We start from the raw sequence: 16,543 nt of genomic DNA on the forward strand, positions 1-16,543 counted from the left end.
ACAACATGAACATCAGGCTCTTGGCTTATTTTTAGAAGTGTAAAATATTCAAAATAAAAGTGCTTTTTTGTTTTTTTCTTTGTTTTTTACAAAGGAAACCATTCCTTATTATTTAAAAACAAAAACCAGAAAAAAGAAACCTATCCACAGCACCAGTTTAGAATGAGGTCCAGTATGGCAATATAATAATATAACTTTCAACTAAAAAGGGGGATTCTTTAAATCTATGTATCCCTATAGATCAAAATATTGAGGAAAAATTTATAAGTAATGTAGGGGAAAATGGATGTGTTTATAAACTCAATATAATCTGGATATGGTCCTCTTCTTATATTACTTTTGAGATTAAAAAAAAAAAGTAGCCAAGGTTGTAGCATTTCTCTAGGTTTCTATTATTTTTTCAACTTTTGATTTCCAATTTCATGGAAAAACTTGGATAAGCTTTTGAGAAATCCTAAGTTGACCTTTGTTCTATTCTATCATGTTGGTTGTGCATCTAGAAGATATTTTTATTCAGTATTTTTAAGATGAGTGATGGCTGTAAGAACAAAAACAAAAGACCTCAAAAATTTTACTCTTAATTGCCTGTGTAAAGTCCTTCTGAGCACTGTTTCTGACCATGTCTTGTATGGTACTCCAGAAGATCATCAGTTATACTGCATATCTATGTCATAGATGACACTGTTTTTAAGCTGGTTTAAGTTCCAAATGTATACAAATGAAGTCACTTTAATCCTATAAATACTTCTTAATTTATTTAAAAAAAATTGTGCTGTTAACCCTTTACGGGGCAACGAGCTATGTGAAAAGTACAAAACTTTTTGTCAAATGTGATATTGAGAGTGCTTTTGACATAGTTCACTGGTTTATCATCTGGATCAGTATATACTGCGCAACGGGCAAGGCTAGAATCCATGAACCAAGCTGCAAAGATCTCAAGCTAAATAAGGCGGAGAGATTTAGAGAAACAAGAGAAGGAAATAACTTTCCTATCCAACGTATACTCTTCAGACTAAAGCACTCTTTCTATCAAGCCTTCTAAACTGTTAAATAAAGTTTTCCAAACAAGCATTTAAACTTCATTACACAGAAGAGCAACAAGAATGGTAGCCCGCCAGACAAAAAGGCAGGAAGGAAAAAAATATATATACTGAGTTCAATGGGTAGCCTGAATGTAGCACAGTTCTTCACAACCGATGGGGGGATAATTCAACACGGTGTCCAACAACGTTCTAACGATGTGCTTCATCTCAACTGGTTACTATGAAGCAAGGTGGTAAATGTTTGGCCCCGATCGGGCTTCAGAAATGGTTCTTTTTTTCCATGACGAGCATGTCTGTCCAGCTATCAATCATGTTTGTTTGCACCAAATCCCAAGCCATTTAAAATACGACTAATTTTAAGTTAAACAGAAGTCGTCTGCTCCAAATTCGCCATCAACTATCCATGCTACTGCATTCCTCTGAATGAAGACAAGATGAAATGTGTGTATATGGAGGAGAAAAAGAAAAAAGTTGTTGGTTAGAAATTTTAAAAATGTTAATACAAATTATAGCATCACTAATAAAACAATTTAACTCATATTTTTGGCAATATTTATTTCAAGGCAAAAATTTTTAGATACATTTGGATTTTAAACATTGGCTTAACTCCAAAGGAAAAAAAAATGTGTTCCCATAGTAACTAATACTCATATCACTGCTATACCAAGTTTTACTGTTGTAGGTCATAGAGACACAATACAGAGAGAGAGAGAGAGAGAGAGAGAGAGAGAGAGAGAGAGAGAGAGAGAGAGAATATACTATAGAGAGATATTTAAATGGAGGGATAAGATGGGAATTTGAATCCTGGATGTTAAACATTTGTTTCTTTCCAATTACTTTTTTTTTTCCCACACTGCAGAAATAAGAATTCATGTGAAAGAAAACCAATACACCACCATATACATTTACATCACCTAGCAATTTCATCATGGGCATTTTGGGTACAATTTTACTGGATGCTACTGAAGTTTACTTTGTTCTCCCTACTTTCTTTTGTATTTTACTATCATAATGAAGAAAATAACTAAATAAAAATAAAAACCTAAAGCACAGACATTCCTGAATTCTCCTTGAGTTTCTCAGTCACCACTATACCTACTTTAGCCTAAAGTCCCAGCTAAAGTGTGAGTGTATGTGTTGGCCACCAGGAGGTGTCTCTGTACTGTAGATGACTCAGGAAACACCTCAGCCAAATGTAGTCAGCTCCTTCTTTCAGTTTTTTTCCAGAGGCTCGTCCAAGATCCATTAAGACCCTCCTCAATCATCCTAGTTTGGGTTCTTAGAAGCTGAAGAGCAATGCCACCTCTCTCTTCATTCACCCCCTTTTTGTTTTTATTCCCCTGAAGGATGAAAAGTTAATTTGGGGGCAGCTAGGTGGCGCAGTGGATAGAGCACTGGCCATGGAGTCAGGAGTACCTGAGTTCAAATCCGGCCTCAGACACTTAACACTTACTAGCTGTGTGACCCTGGGCAAGTCACTTAACCCCAGTTGCCTCACTAAAAAAAAACAAACAACAACAACAACAAAAAAAAGTTAATTTGGCTCCTAAATCCATTGTTGGAGGTCGTCAATCAGATGCTGGAGGACTACTTGTTAGTAACATAGATGAAATTCATTATGTGGGTTGGGGGCAAACTATAATGGCCTCTAAAGTCTCTTTCAACTATATGATTTGAAGCAAATTTATTGATCTTTCCTTTGCAACTATGTGGATAAAACTTATCAGATAACTGTTTCTGTGCGGTTATAACCTTAGTGGTACCTTTAAAACAAATTACTTAAAGATCTATTCTTCTGTCATTAACATGAATTTCTTTGAAGAGCTGCCAAAGGACAAAGGGAATGTAGAAAACTGCATATCATCACAATGTAGATTCTAAATGCATCTTCCCCACCCTAGAGGCTTCAGAATTGGCAATAGAATAGATGGCAAAATGCGTCTGTTCCTTCCCAGGTAGGATTTTCTAGAAGTTAACATCAAAACATTGTCAACCAAGATTCTGCGTAAACAAAGGCTAGCCTTTAGATGTTGAGGCATTTTTTTTTTTTTTTGCGGGGCAATGGGAGTTAAGTGATTTGCCCAGGGTCACACAGCTAATAAGTGTTCAAGTGTCTGAGGCTGGATTTGAACTCAGGTCCTCCTGAATCCAGGGCCACTGCGCCACCTAGCCGCCCCTGAGGCATTTCTTTAGAAGAGCCAAAGATAAACTATATGGAAACACTTCTGTCATACCCAAGATCAATTTAGTTCCTTCCAAACAAGTTTAAAAAAATCACTTTTATACTTAGCAATCATATTGAAACTGCCACTAAATCATCTAAGCAAAACTCTTTCATGACCACATTCCACTGGTTCATCAGTGTTTTCACATTTAAAAATTAACTCATCATTATAATGCTTCTTCATCTCTGCTCTAAAGCCAAAGCTTTGTCTTTAAAAATCCCCTGTTAAACAAAGAAGCCCCAGCAAAGTTCAAATCTTGAGTCACCTGGCTGAAGTAAGACCTTCTGTAATGGCCAAAACCCCTTTTACCACTGGAGAATCTGAGTATCAACTAGCTGCCAATTCTCCAGGAGCTGCCCCCCCCCATTAATTAGCAATAGTCCCTAAACATTAGGCTGCACACCAGGTCTAGATTCTCCCCTTCATCCCCTAAATTGTTGACACTGCTTTACTCAGACAAGAACCCTATGAAAATCCACTATCCTTTACCAGTTTTGAGCACTTTATTCAATTTGGGATGTCCTTGATCTTGACCACCATCTTTCCTAATTGTCCCCTTCTTAATGTATTTCTTTTTGCCGATTCATCTCTTGTAGTGTTCTGCCCTTCTTTTGTACTATACCTTGGACAAACCTCTTTCATCAAGATACCACCCTGGCTTCATATTTAAGGTTATATATGACTAGCATGCAACTAACATTGTAAGAGGTACAAGCTGTAAGAAAAAGAAAAAAAAAATCCACTGTCAAGATCAGTAGAAAGTCTACGATCGACATCTCCATTTGCGTATTATTTGGTAATGAATACAATGTCTTACACCGAGTGGGTATTTAATAACGTTTGCTGAATAAATAAAATTAGGTAGTATCCAAGGCAAAAATAAAGACTTTCCAAAATAGTAGAATTTAGTATATAGCTGGATGAAGTTGAGGTTCTTCCAAGTTCTACCCATAAGAACCATAAAGATGTTGTATTGCATTAAGTGACAATAATGTTTTAAAGAATCTCTATGCAAGACCAGTGTACAGTACTCAAAGGATAACTCCCCACCACTCCCAACACAGAGGCGACATACATATTACTTCAAAAATATCAATGATTATTGTAAGTAATATGTACAATCCAGATTTTGTTGAAGAAAAAACCTAAGAATATTGTAAACGGTGTTACCTTCAATATCCTGGTTGTCTACAAAAGGTGCTGGTCCCCATATTCTAACAGTGCCATCATCTGAAGCACTGGCCATCATGGATGGAATCTGTGGGTTCCAGCTCACACAGTTAACTGTGCGTGTGTGTCCTGTTAGCTCTGCAATTGGCAGTTCGCTACGTTTGTGCCAGATGTATACTTTATGATCTGAATAAAATGGCAATTAAATTAGAGAAAAAGAAAAAAGATCACATTACTACCATTTAACATTTTCAAATTATCTTGTCTAACAATAATACATACTGGTATTGCCTAATGATATAGCTTAACAATAAATGAACTTGGAGTTTGTGAAAAATTCTCTTAAGCAAATATTCAACACCACCATTTTTCTTTATTCAGTTATCTTTCCTTATAAAGGTCATATGATTAAACAAATAATACTTCAAGGGTCTGTGACTTTATTTGCTATGTTCCTGATTCAGAACATAGTTTCTGAGAATTGCTGTGGCTCAAAACTTCACCACCAGGTCAATACAGTCAATAGGCCCTTATAGCTTGATAGATCATATTAGAGCTTATGCTTTGGCTTAGCTTTGAGAACTTATGTTACTCATCATACCAAAAGGAGGCAACAAAGGAAGGGACCACATCCATAAAAGATTTTCATCCCCCATATTATTATGCTAATATTAAGATAATAAATGTTCATCATGAAAATGCAGTTAAGTTCTTTGAACCTAAGTAGACCAAAGATAAATTAGTTTTTGTCTATGCGGATAGTTCACTCACCTGTTTCCACAGTATATATTTATGACTTGTGATCATGAAGTAATGTGACTGATTTAAAAACATACATCCAATTTAATCTTGTCTTTCTTTGAAGTCACCTTTCAGTTTAAGGTTTCTTGGTTTCTACATCCAGTTCAAAGTGCAGTCTTACTTTATATTTTATCTTTTTTTCATTTCAATTCATATAAAGGAATTTACAAATTAACTACTTTTCTCCATTTATTGCCTTCTCAAATCACATCTACTAACATTTCCCCCACAATTTTATCAACCCCCCCCTTTGGGGGGCAGGGGGGAGGAAGAGACTTTCAATTTTTACCACAGTTGCATTACAACTATAAAATGATTTCTAAAATACTAAATAAGAGCTCCAAACTCAAGGCAATAGCTCATTTATACAGTATGCTGCAAATCATCCGATGGTTCCCCTCATAATCATGCTGGAGGGACTGGTAATAAATTATTATTCCCACCTTACAAGAAAGATTTAAAAAGCCAGAACTTGAATTCATATCTTTTGATTCCACATCTCCTTCTCAAGTCCATAAAGTGATGCAAGAAAAATCCATCCTATTACATTATAGCAAAACCTAGTTTTTAATTTAAAATATTAACACCTACTTTGATTACTCATCTCCCTGAGTACCTGGTGATAAATGAATTAACTTAAAATCTAGTGCATCTTCAAAGTATGAAGATTTGCTTCTCCTGAGGGTAGTGGAGAATCAAATGTTTTTTAGTTGTGGGGGCTGGCAATCCAAGATGGAGACTTTTGCTTCCACATGTTTAAGAACTGACTGTTCATTAACTAAAGATAATGCTCTGAAAGGAATTTGAAAAGGCATTCTCAAAATATTTTGAGCATTTCAATATTGCTGGGAGTACATGGCCTCTCAAGGTTTAGAAATACTATGAGACACATTCTTCTGCATGTAAGAGTAAAGTATGCTGGAGGGACTTGCATGGACTGATGAGTGAGATGAGCAGAACCAGGAGAACATTGTGCACAGTATCATCAACATTGTGTGTTGATCAACTGTGATAGACTAGATTCTTCTCACCAATCCAACGGTACAAGAAAGTTCCAAAGGACTCATGATGGAAAAGGCTCTTCAAATCCAGGAGAAAAAAAAAAAAAAGGAACTGTGGAATATGGACACTGATTGGACCATATTATTTCTTTTGTTTTTGGTGCTGTTTTTTTTTGAGGTTTTCCCTTTTTGCTCTGATTCTTCTCGTATAATATGACTAATACAGAAATATGTTTAATGTTATTATATATATATATATATATATAAGCCTATATCAGATTACTTGCTGTCTAGGAGAGGGGGGAGGGAGAAAAATTTGAAATTGTAAATCTTATCTAAACAAATGTTGAAAACTAAAATAAATAAATAAATCTAAAAAAAAAAAGGGGGGAGTAAAGTATGTTTGCCAACAATCCAGCCAGTCAATAGTCAATAAACATTAAGTACCTAATATGTGTGAGGTACCATGAGTTGTAACTATAAAATAATATGGCTGCACATGTAAATACCACATTTCAGCAATGGACTGATGTATTTATTTTTATGAAAACTGAGTAGTAATAATTTACATTTGTACAGAACTTCCCAATTCACAAAATGTTTCCCGCACAATAAGCTTAAGAGGTATTCATTCAACAAGCATTTATGAAGTTCCTAGAGAGGCATTGTAAATAGAAACAAACATAAATGAATCCACACCATCAAAGAACTTAAATTCTGGTGCAAGGAAAGTAACATGAAGAGAGATAATACAAAATAAATGCAAAATAATTCTGGAGAAGGCACTACCCACTGTGGTAAAGAGGAAAGGATTAGAATAGAATGTTGAGGGAATCTAGGGATCCTAACAGGTAGATATGGGAAGCAAGTGCATCCTAGGGATGGCAAGATCCTTAGTGCATCCTATGGATGCAGTCTATACAAAAGATAGGAGATGGAATGTGGTGTCCAGGAAATAGTATTTAAGTCAGTCTGCCTAGAATACAGTGAATGAAGGAGAATAATGTTCAATAAGGATGGAAAGGATGAAGCCAGATTGTGAAGGGCTTAAGATGTTAAAGAGGAATGAGAATTTAACCCTGAAGGCAATAGGGAGCCAATAGACATTAATGACTAGGGTAATATTTTTAGACTAGAGCTTTATGAATATCACTTTGTCAGTATGACAAAGTATGAACTATGAATAGGGAGAGGGGACTGAAAGCCAGGAGACCAATTAGGTGGCTATTATAATAGTGCCCATCAGAGGTGGTAAGAGCCTCACTTAGGATAGCAGCCATGTGAGTATAAAGAAGAGGACGGATATGGACATCAAATGGATCAAAAAGGCTTGGCACCTGATGGATGGGATATCAAAAGGATGGAGAAGAGAGGAGAGGTAAGGATGATTCAATTTCAAACTCAAGTGCCTGAAATGATGGTAGAACTTTCAACAGAATTAGCAAAGTGAGGAAGAGAGGAATTCTGATTTGGCTATATCAAGTTTGAGATGCCCATGGCACATCCAGCTGGAAATGCCCATCAGGAATTTGGTGGTGCATGCCTAGAGCTCAAGAGAGACTTACTTCATAGTTATCTGGGAAAAATGAGAGTTGAAACCTATGTCCAAAGAAGCTGATGAAATCACCCAGAAAGTATAAAGAGCCTGGGGGTAGTGGTGGGAGGTAAGCCCATAGTGAAAGGATGGAATATGGATGATGAGTCAGTATTGATTCAATCAGATAGGAAGCAGGAGAACCTAGAGAGGGCATCGTCCAGAAAACAAGGAAGAACACATATAAGAGGAGGGTTAGTCAACCATGTCAGATTCTGCAAAAGAGGTCAAGAAATTTTAGGGTTGATAAAAGGCCATTAGATATGTCAATATCACTGATAACATCGGAGAGAACAGTTTGAGCTAAATGATGCAGTTAGAAATTAGAATACAAGGGGTTCAGAAGCTAGAGAAGAAATGGAAAGCAGTATGCAAAAATGGATTTTCCTATGTTTGGGTTGTGAAAGAAAAGAGATATAAAATGACAGCTTGAGCAAATAGTCAAGTCAAATAAAGATTTTTTGGGAATCTTTGTACAGAACAATGGTAAGATTGAACCAGCAGGTAGGTGGGAGTTGAAAATTAGTGGGAGGGATGGTTGGGTTGTGAGGACTAGTTGCTGGAAAAGAAACTCAAAAGGGTAAGGAGAAATGACTACTTCATTAGAGACCGTATCAAGGGAAGAAAGACAGGCATAAGAGATTTGGGGGGGGGGGGGGGCGATGTGTGTGATGATGTCCAAAGGTTTTGAGATATAGAAAAGAGGGGAGAAGAGGCAGGTCAAAGCAAAGGCAAATAGTTCTTCACTTTTTCTTGAATCTTTTTTCCTTCTATTTCTTTGCTTTAATGTGCTATGTCCTTTTCCAGCAAATTCTATTCTCTTTGATCCACCCTGCACACTGAAAACTGAAATTTAAAATCTGAAACTGGATTAAAGAAAATTAACAATTATGATGCCATTTTCTCAAACTGGAAACGGGTACCAGAGGGAGTTTTGTTTCTAATTACAAGGTAGAAAGGTATATTAATATACTGGCCTCACAACATAATTGTGCCTAATAGTGTTAGACAAGGTGATGAGTTTCAAAGGCTGGGGGAAGATATTTGCTTTTTTTGTTTGTTCCTCTGTTTTTTTTGGTGAGGCAATTGGGGTTAAGTGACTTGCCCAGGATCACACAGCTAATAAGTGTTAAGTGTCTGAGGCTGGACTTGAACTCAGGTCCTCCTGACTCCAGGGCTGGTGCTCTATCCACTGTGCCACCTAGCTGCCCCTGGGGAAGATATTTGGAAAGATGTTTCATGTATGAGGAGTAAAAAGTATAGGGACTGTAGTAGGATAAGAATGATTCAACAGAAAATGATTGACCAGAACAATGAGGAAGCAATGAAGTCACAGAATGAAAGAGATAAAAAGGTTACACAAGACACAGTGGCTTTTGAAAGCTACTGTATACTTCTAAACCTAAGGCAATGCTGTGAGACTAAGTTGCAGAATAGCTGCTAATCTTCATTGGTAGAGGGAGCTTGCTTATGCAAAGAAGTCTATGGCAACAGAATGGGCCACTGATCAAAAAAAACAAGTATTCAGATATGAGCTCCTACCTTCTTTTCTCTCTCCACTTCAAAGGCTAACTTATCCCATGTGAATCCTTGATTCCTTCCTGCCTCTTGCAAGAGGTAATTTTCCCCTTTTCTTCTTGCATCTTCCATGTCCTGTTCTTTACTGGTCTCATCCCTTCTGTCTACAAACATGTTCAGTACTTCTGTTCCCCTAAATCAACCCTGCTACCTAACCAATCTCATCTCTTCTCTCAAATACTCTTTCTATTTCCTCTCCATCCATTCATTTGCTCCCCCACCTCTTACAATTTGGATTCATCATACCCTTCCACTTTACAGAAACCATTCTCTCAAAGGTCACTAATGACCAGATCCTATTTGCCAAACCTAGTGTACACTTCTTAGTAACTGACCTTATCAAACTGTCTGAGGATGTCTAGCACAGTGCTTTGTAAACAGTTGTTATTTAATATTCATAGAAGTTAAGTGATCACACCCTTCCTCCATTCTTCAAAAGTTCTTTTTCCTTAGCCCCCAAGACACCATACTCTCAGAGTCCTCCTTTTTCTGGACTGTATCTTTTGTTTCTCATGGTGGTCCATTCTCCTGGTTTCATCTGTCTCCTTTATTCACAAGACTCTTAAATCTAAATCTCTAACATCAACGTGTCTCAAGCTAGAATTTTTAACTATTTGCCAGATACTTCTACCTGTTTATTCTAGCACCACTTCAAATTTAACATGCCCCCAAATGAATTTATCATACCTCCAAAATCTGTTCTTCCTCCTAACTTTTCTATTTCTGACAGTGATTCCATTAGTTTTCTAGTAGCCCAAACTTAAAACCTGTCAATTTTTACTCTTATCTTTCAGTCCCCATTCACTCTCCCCAATTCAAGAGGCTGCGGAGTCCTATTATTTCAATATCTAATCAGCAAGTTGCATCCAACTTATCTTTTTCACTTTGCCGACCTAGTTCAGGCCTTCTAACAGTCACATTATTACAAAAGCTTCCTTACTAAGGTGTCTCTGCCTCTTGGCTTTCTTATATATTTTGTTAAGTCAGATGAATTTTCAGAGAACAGAACTCTGATCTTGTCAATGCTCAAAATAAAAATCCTTTGTGCTCCATTACTCATGAAATAAAATAAACTCCTCTGACTGGCTTGCAGAAGCCCAAGGCTTGGCCCCAACTTATCTTTCCACATACTCAACCAAAACAGGTTTACTGTCTACTTTCCAGAACACCTTCATTTTCACCACCTTTGCTCAGATTATCCTTTCTTCTTGGAAAACTGATTTTCTCCAAGTCCACACATCATATTCTTCCAGGTCCAGAGAAGATACATATTTTCTATGAAGCCTTTCTTGATTCCTCTAGCTTGAAAAGCTTTGTTCTTTCTGTATCATTTTTGCTGTACTTTCATATTCTAAATTTGCATTATAGTTATTTGTATATGTTTTATCTTTTCTACTCGGTAAATTCTATTAGGGAGGGGACAGTTTCTAACACATAGTAGGCCTTAAATATTTGTTGAAGGAATGAATGATTGACCTTCACTTTTGGTCAAAATTTATAATTCCCAATTTCATCTGTGTCCCATGCATACACCTTAATGAAAAACATTTTAATGAAACCAGGATAAGAAGGCAGCAAAAATTATGTAAATTCTAGTCCTAAATCTGCCAACATGATTAGCATGAGATCCTGGGCAAGTTGCTTCATCTCTCTGGGGTTTCAGTTTTATGTGTAAAATGAATGGGTTGGATCAGCTGATCTCTAAGTTTCATCTGGCTCTAAAATAAAATGTGATAGTATTTGTGATACCCCAAACCCATTTTGTTCTACAAGCTTTTAAAAAAGAAATTAGTACAAGAATGTTACTGTAAAAGTTGTTTAGTAAATAGAATTCACTCCAATTTGTCTATAAACAATTTAGTTTGCAGCAGCATCCCATTAGCTTGAGGATCAGGTTAATCAGCTACAATAATTAATGCTTGACTGCATTAGCTGGTATTAACTGAATTAGAAACAAGGGGAAAACACTTGTTTTGTATTTAGCTAAGCCTTTTAAAATTTAATTTATAAGATTTTGGTGATGGTTGCCATAATTTACCTTTCATAGCTCACATTTTATATTTCTATCAGCTTGGGAAATTTATTGAATTCATTTTACATTTTATTTCATAGTGACTAAGATCTGTGTAGAGCCACAGATTGGCTTGTCATTACAGCTCTTTGCTAAATGGCAAATACAGTAATAACATACTGTTATAAAATAACTACTAAGGAAGGCTAATGTAAGTATTCGAGATGCTATGACCACTTTACAGATGAAACTCTGGTCCAGAAAGGCAAGAGGACTAGTAAGTGCGGGAGGGGAGTTTCATTAGCATCTCAAACACATTATCTTCCCCTACACCTGGCCCTCCTTTCAGACCAGTGAAGACCCCACCATTTGTTGTCGTCCTGGGTCATAACTTTGAGAGATTCATCCCCGATTCCTCTCTTCCTTCTGCCTCCACAGCCACTTTTTCATGCCCCTCTTCTCTAGGCCAGGCCTTCCTTACTTGGAAACCAGCGTTGGAAAACAATGGCGTGAAGGCCAAAAGTGCATTTAAAAATACAAAAAGTCTTATGGGGGGAGGGGGGTTGAGGGGAATCATTTGTAGCTTGTAGGTGATTCAAAGCAAGGTGGCTGGCAGAATTTGTTGGGCCTCAATGCAGCTTCCCAAGTGGGGCCATTTCCTCTGTTCTCTGCCCTTTCCCATCCGTCCTTCACAGATATTAAAATGACATAATGAAGGTAGAGACCTGACAATGTCAGTTTGCTGCTCAGGAATCTCCAATGGCTCCCTATTGCTCACAGGCTCAAGTACCAACACCTCTGACCACAGCCTGGCTGCAGCCTACAGGTCTGTGACACATTTCTCCTTCATTTCCTCTATCTTTCAGCCCAAATGGTCTATTTGCTGTTTCCCAGATACAGTTTCTCAGCTCCCAGAGCTGTGCTTCTGGATAGGTCCCCTGTGCCCACAGAACACGACTTCCTGGCCTCCAACCATCAAAACCCCTAGTTTCTTTCAAATAGGAGCTCCAATGCTATCTCCTTCACAAACCCTCTCTTGAACCTTCCAGCTGCTCCCCCCCCCCCCAAAATTAACTTAGGTACCCACGTAGATGTATGTTGCCTCTTCCTCGGAGAAAAAGTAAACTCCTTGAAGGTATTTTTGTTTTGTATTACAAGCATTTAGCACAACACCTATCACTGACATTAATGCCTGGTGCTCAACAAATGCTTGACTGATGTGTACCCTGACTTTATGTACAGCACTCCTGATACTACAGCTGAAATACTTCCAACTGGCAAAGGAGAAAACCTAATCAAAAGGGTGCCCGCCTAACTGTAATCAGCTTGCCTAAATGCTAAGTGGCAGAAAAATTCTATTATCTTGATTATTACTAACTTAAAACCAAAAACAGATGTCCCACTAGGACTGCTATGACCTTCAACAGATGACTTGAAAATCAGAATTGACTGTGCTCAATTGAGCTCAACCAAGTAAAGCATAATTCACACGGAATCTTTAGACCCCAACCTACTTCTACCTCACACACAGAGCCAAGATTAAGCACTAGGAATTGAGCATTAGGAGAGCTGTAAGTCTTGAGCCACAACTGCTGCCAGTGAATAATCCCCTATCCATAAAAACAATGTATAGGAACCAAATCTGTGATTTCATGGGTAAAAGCAACATCTGAACAGAAGCTCCCTCTTACCAATGTAGGTCAGGACCTTTTCTAATTTAAGAGTCAGTCTTGGAGCCATTGCCAAGAGCACTGAAAGATTAAGTGATATTCCCAGGGTCAGAAAGCCAGGATGCATCAGAAACCAGCCTTGAACTCAGGTCCTCCCTAGCTCTAAGGAATGGCTCTCCATCCCTTCTACTAAGACATTTTCTTCCTTCCACATGTATTGTGAATAATTATGGATCTTCAACCTAAGTAAAAATGGCATGTAATTACAATCATACATTCAGCTACTATTACCTTCACTGCCACTAGCGATGAAGTCTTCATTATGGCCTCCAAAACATGAGTGAATTGTGTAAAATCCTTGTGTAACGCCTTGATACTTTCTCACTAAAACTCTGTCTTGTAAGTCCCATAAATGAACTCCCTAAAAGCAAAAGAAACTAGTTTATTTTACCTTAAAGTAACATTAGTTTTCTTCCTTAGTTATTTTTATTTCCTATTTGTTACGAACAAGCAGTTATCTTCTGACAAAATTCAGTCAATGTTACTTAAGTAGCAAAGATACTGCAATTTAATAGTTGATAGAACTGTTTTTATTTACTTACATGTAAGTAATTTTTTTAAAAAATCACAATTAGTATTCCATTTGAAAAAAACACCTTGGAAAATTATTATAAACTTACCTGAGTTGCTACATTTAACAAAGCTAATCGGCCATTTTTTGAAATAGTGAAAGACATAATAGGGTGATCTTCTTGTACTCTGTAATAAGAACACAGAAAAAAATGCTAGTCAGTGTGGTAAAATTTAGAATATATTTAAAATTTCTAAAATGGGCACCTCCCCCCAATCAGATTTTTGGTAAAAATGGCACAAATTTGCTTTAATTAACATGCTCTTTATACTTGATTGGAGAAAATGAATTTGAGTAAAAGGTGATTAGATGCCATTTAAGCATTTGTTCCAATGCATTTTTAAAAATGCTTATTATGCTATTTAATAAAAACAAAAATAAACAACAACAAATCCAATAGTTACATGTTCCTATCTGTAAGGTCCTCAAAGTTGTAGCCCCGAATTCGCTGGTGTGTGTCTGATGCCAAAACAGTCTTCCCATCACTTAAGCACCAAAGACATTGCACTCTTACCCCTTCCCAGGAGTCAAGGAGATTACCGTCTAAATCCTAATCAGGAAAGAATTATAAATGACAAGAATGGTCAGAGGACACCATAACAGTTTTCCAAAATAAAAGCAAATGTTTTTCTTAGCAATATCTTTTTAAAACATTTTCATCACTTGATGTTAATCTCAACCCAGTTATTCCCAAGTATTCCTACTCAATTGTAGGAATATTAGCACAGATCAAGTCTCATTAAAATAAATATAACAAAGACAAAAATCTCAGTAATGTTCTCCAAGCTTTAGGCAAGGGTTTAGTTACTGAAAGGATTATCAATAAAGAGAAATTATTTTGACAACTAACAGGACATTGGTCTTCTGAAATCAACCAAAATGGGAATTTTTGGAAATGCGTTTCATTAAAAATTTACCAAGAATTATGGTATTAAAAACAATTGTGGCATTAAACAGAATTTGTTCTAAGTGGGCTCATGAGCCCATTATGGGCATTTGAGTTTCCTCCTAGAGAAACTATAGATGCAGAAATACTGACAAAAGGATACATGGTTCTGCCTCAGAGTTTAAGGTTTACCCTTTAACAAACTTTCACTTACTAGTGGGACCCAGATCAACTCTGTACTAGCTTCACAAACAGTTCATTAAATGTGTGAAGTTTAAGAGATTTAAATTTCCAGGATAAATAGGTGATGGAGCCACAAAAAAATGTTTTTGAAGGGGGTTCTTCAACTACAGATAATTACACCAAATTAAATGATCTATACTATAGTGAAACTTTCTAAGTTTCTTAATACTTAACAAGTACAAAAAGTGTTTACTGTGTAATTGGCACTGTTCCAAAAACAATGAAGTACTAAAGAAGACAAATTTTTTCACAGTTATAGTACCAGGTACTTGTAGAATGCCTCACTTTTTCCACAGCATTTTTAACGTTATCCATTTTTATCTTCCCAAGTACTTCAGACTAAGATTTTTTTTTTAAAGTGAGGCAATTGGGGTTAAGTGACTTGCCCAGGGTCACACAGCCAGTAAGTGTCAAGTGTCTGAGGCCAGACCTGAACTCAGGTACTCCTGACTCCAGGGCTGGTGCTCTATCCACTGCGCCATCTAGCTGCCCCCAGACTAAGATTTTAAAAGCTTTTTGTAAAACTAATCCTCCTACTTTTACTTAAAATTTGAATCACTTTACTGCTAAAGTAGGTTTATTTAAGGAAGAATTCACATTACATCAGACCAAATTTGGTGGGCTTAAAATGAAATACAATCCTTTAACTCCAACACAATTTAGCAACCAATTTAGTAACCATAAAGGTATTTTATCAAATACCTTACTAAACTCAAAAGAAGGAGGTTTGGTATGGATAAGGAAAACTGAAATACTGACCTGGTCCTACTTTTAGTCACATTTTTTGAGCACATTAAATTTTTTTTTTTTTAGTGAGGCAATTAGGGTTAAGTGACTTGCCCAGGGTCACACAGCTATGAAGTGTTAAGTGTCTGAGGCCGGATTTGAACTCAGGTCCTCCTGTCTCCAGAGCAGGTGCTCTATCCACTGCACCACCTAGCTGCCCCAAGAACTTCTTAAAAAAACATTTTAACCCTAATTGCCTCAAAAACAAAAACAAAAAACTTCTTTATCCTGGCAAATATTCTGATCTAGTGAAATGGGACAGTGAATCTTAAGTGAAATCAACACCTGGTCTAAATGAACAAATTGATAACTTCCTTCACAGAAATGTGATTCTTGAAGGGAACACCATAACACTTACACACTGGTAGAACTGTCCACGCTGCCCTCCAGTTACAAAGCGTTTCCCATCTGGATTCCAAGCCACACTTGTTAAACTATCTTCATGAGACTGGCTCATCTTTGTCCTCAGCTCCCCTGTCTACAAAGAAATAAAATACAGATAAAACCTATCCTTCCTCACCACTACTGTAGGGAAAATGTTGTTTTTTTAAAAGTGTGAATTAATGCTAACTATGGAGGTCTTTGAGAATAGTACTATACACTTAGAAAAATACATCAATGTAATAGCAATACTAAATAAAGATTACCTACAGAAAGGAAATGACCTCATTTGAAGTGAACCAAAGACTTTAAAGTCATACACAGTAAAAGCAGACATGACAAAACAGACTTGACTGAATAGAAACTGGTCCAAATGAAAACGTGAGATTTTTAAATTAAAAAACAAAACCCCACAGTTAATGCAGTATTAAGATACACATTGCCCTTTCTGTGTCCCATTGGAAGACTTAATGGAGGATTAATACTAGAATCAGAATTGAATTATGGTATTTTAGCCTCAGCT

The 16,543-nt window shown here is 36.8% G+C and overlaps 1 protein-coding gene across 1 annotated transcript in view; it reads right to left on the reverse strand.

Moving 5' to 3' along the window:
• Positions 1-740: 740 nt before the first annotated feature.
• WDR26 (WD repeat domain 26) overlaps positions 741-16,543 on the reverse strand; it is a 45,260-nt gene continuing 29,457 nt past the window's right edge. The window contains exons 9-14 of the mRNA XM_044000505.1: positions 15,998-16,117; positions 14,129-14,274; positions 13,774-13,852; positions 13,385-13,514; positions 4,439-4,624; positions 741-1,462 (exon numbers count right to left, since the gene is read on the reverse strand). Coding sequence (XP_043856440.1) covers positions 1,437-1,462; positions 4,439-4,624; positions 13,385-13,514; positions 13,774-13,852; positions 14,129-14,274; positions 15,998-16,117 — 687 coding nt within the window. The 3' untranslated portion in view covers positions 741-1,436. The remainder of the gene's footprint in view (positions 1,463-4,438; positions 4,625-13,384; positions 13,515-13,773; positions 13,853-14,128; positions 14,275-15,997; positions 16,118-16,543) is intronic.

The sequence above is a fragment of the Dromiciops gliroides genome, chromosome 4, assembly GCF_019393635.1.
Source record: "Dromiciops gliroides isolate mDroGli1 chromosome 4, mDroGli1.pri, whole genome shotgun sequence".
NCBI lineage: Eukaryota > Metazoa > Chordata > Mammalia > Microbiotheria > Microbiotheriidae > Dromiciops > Dromiciops gliroides.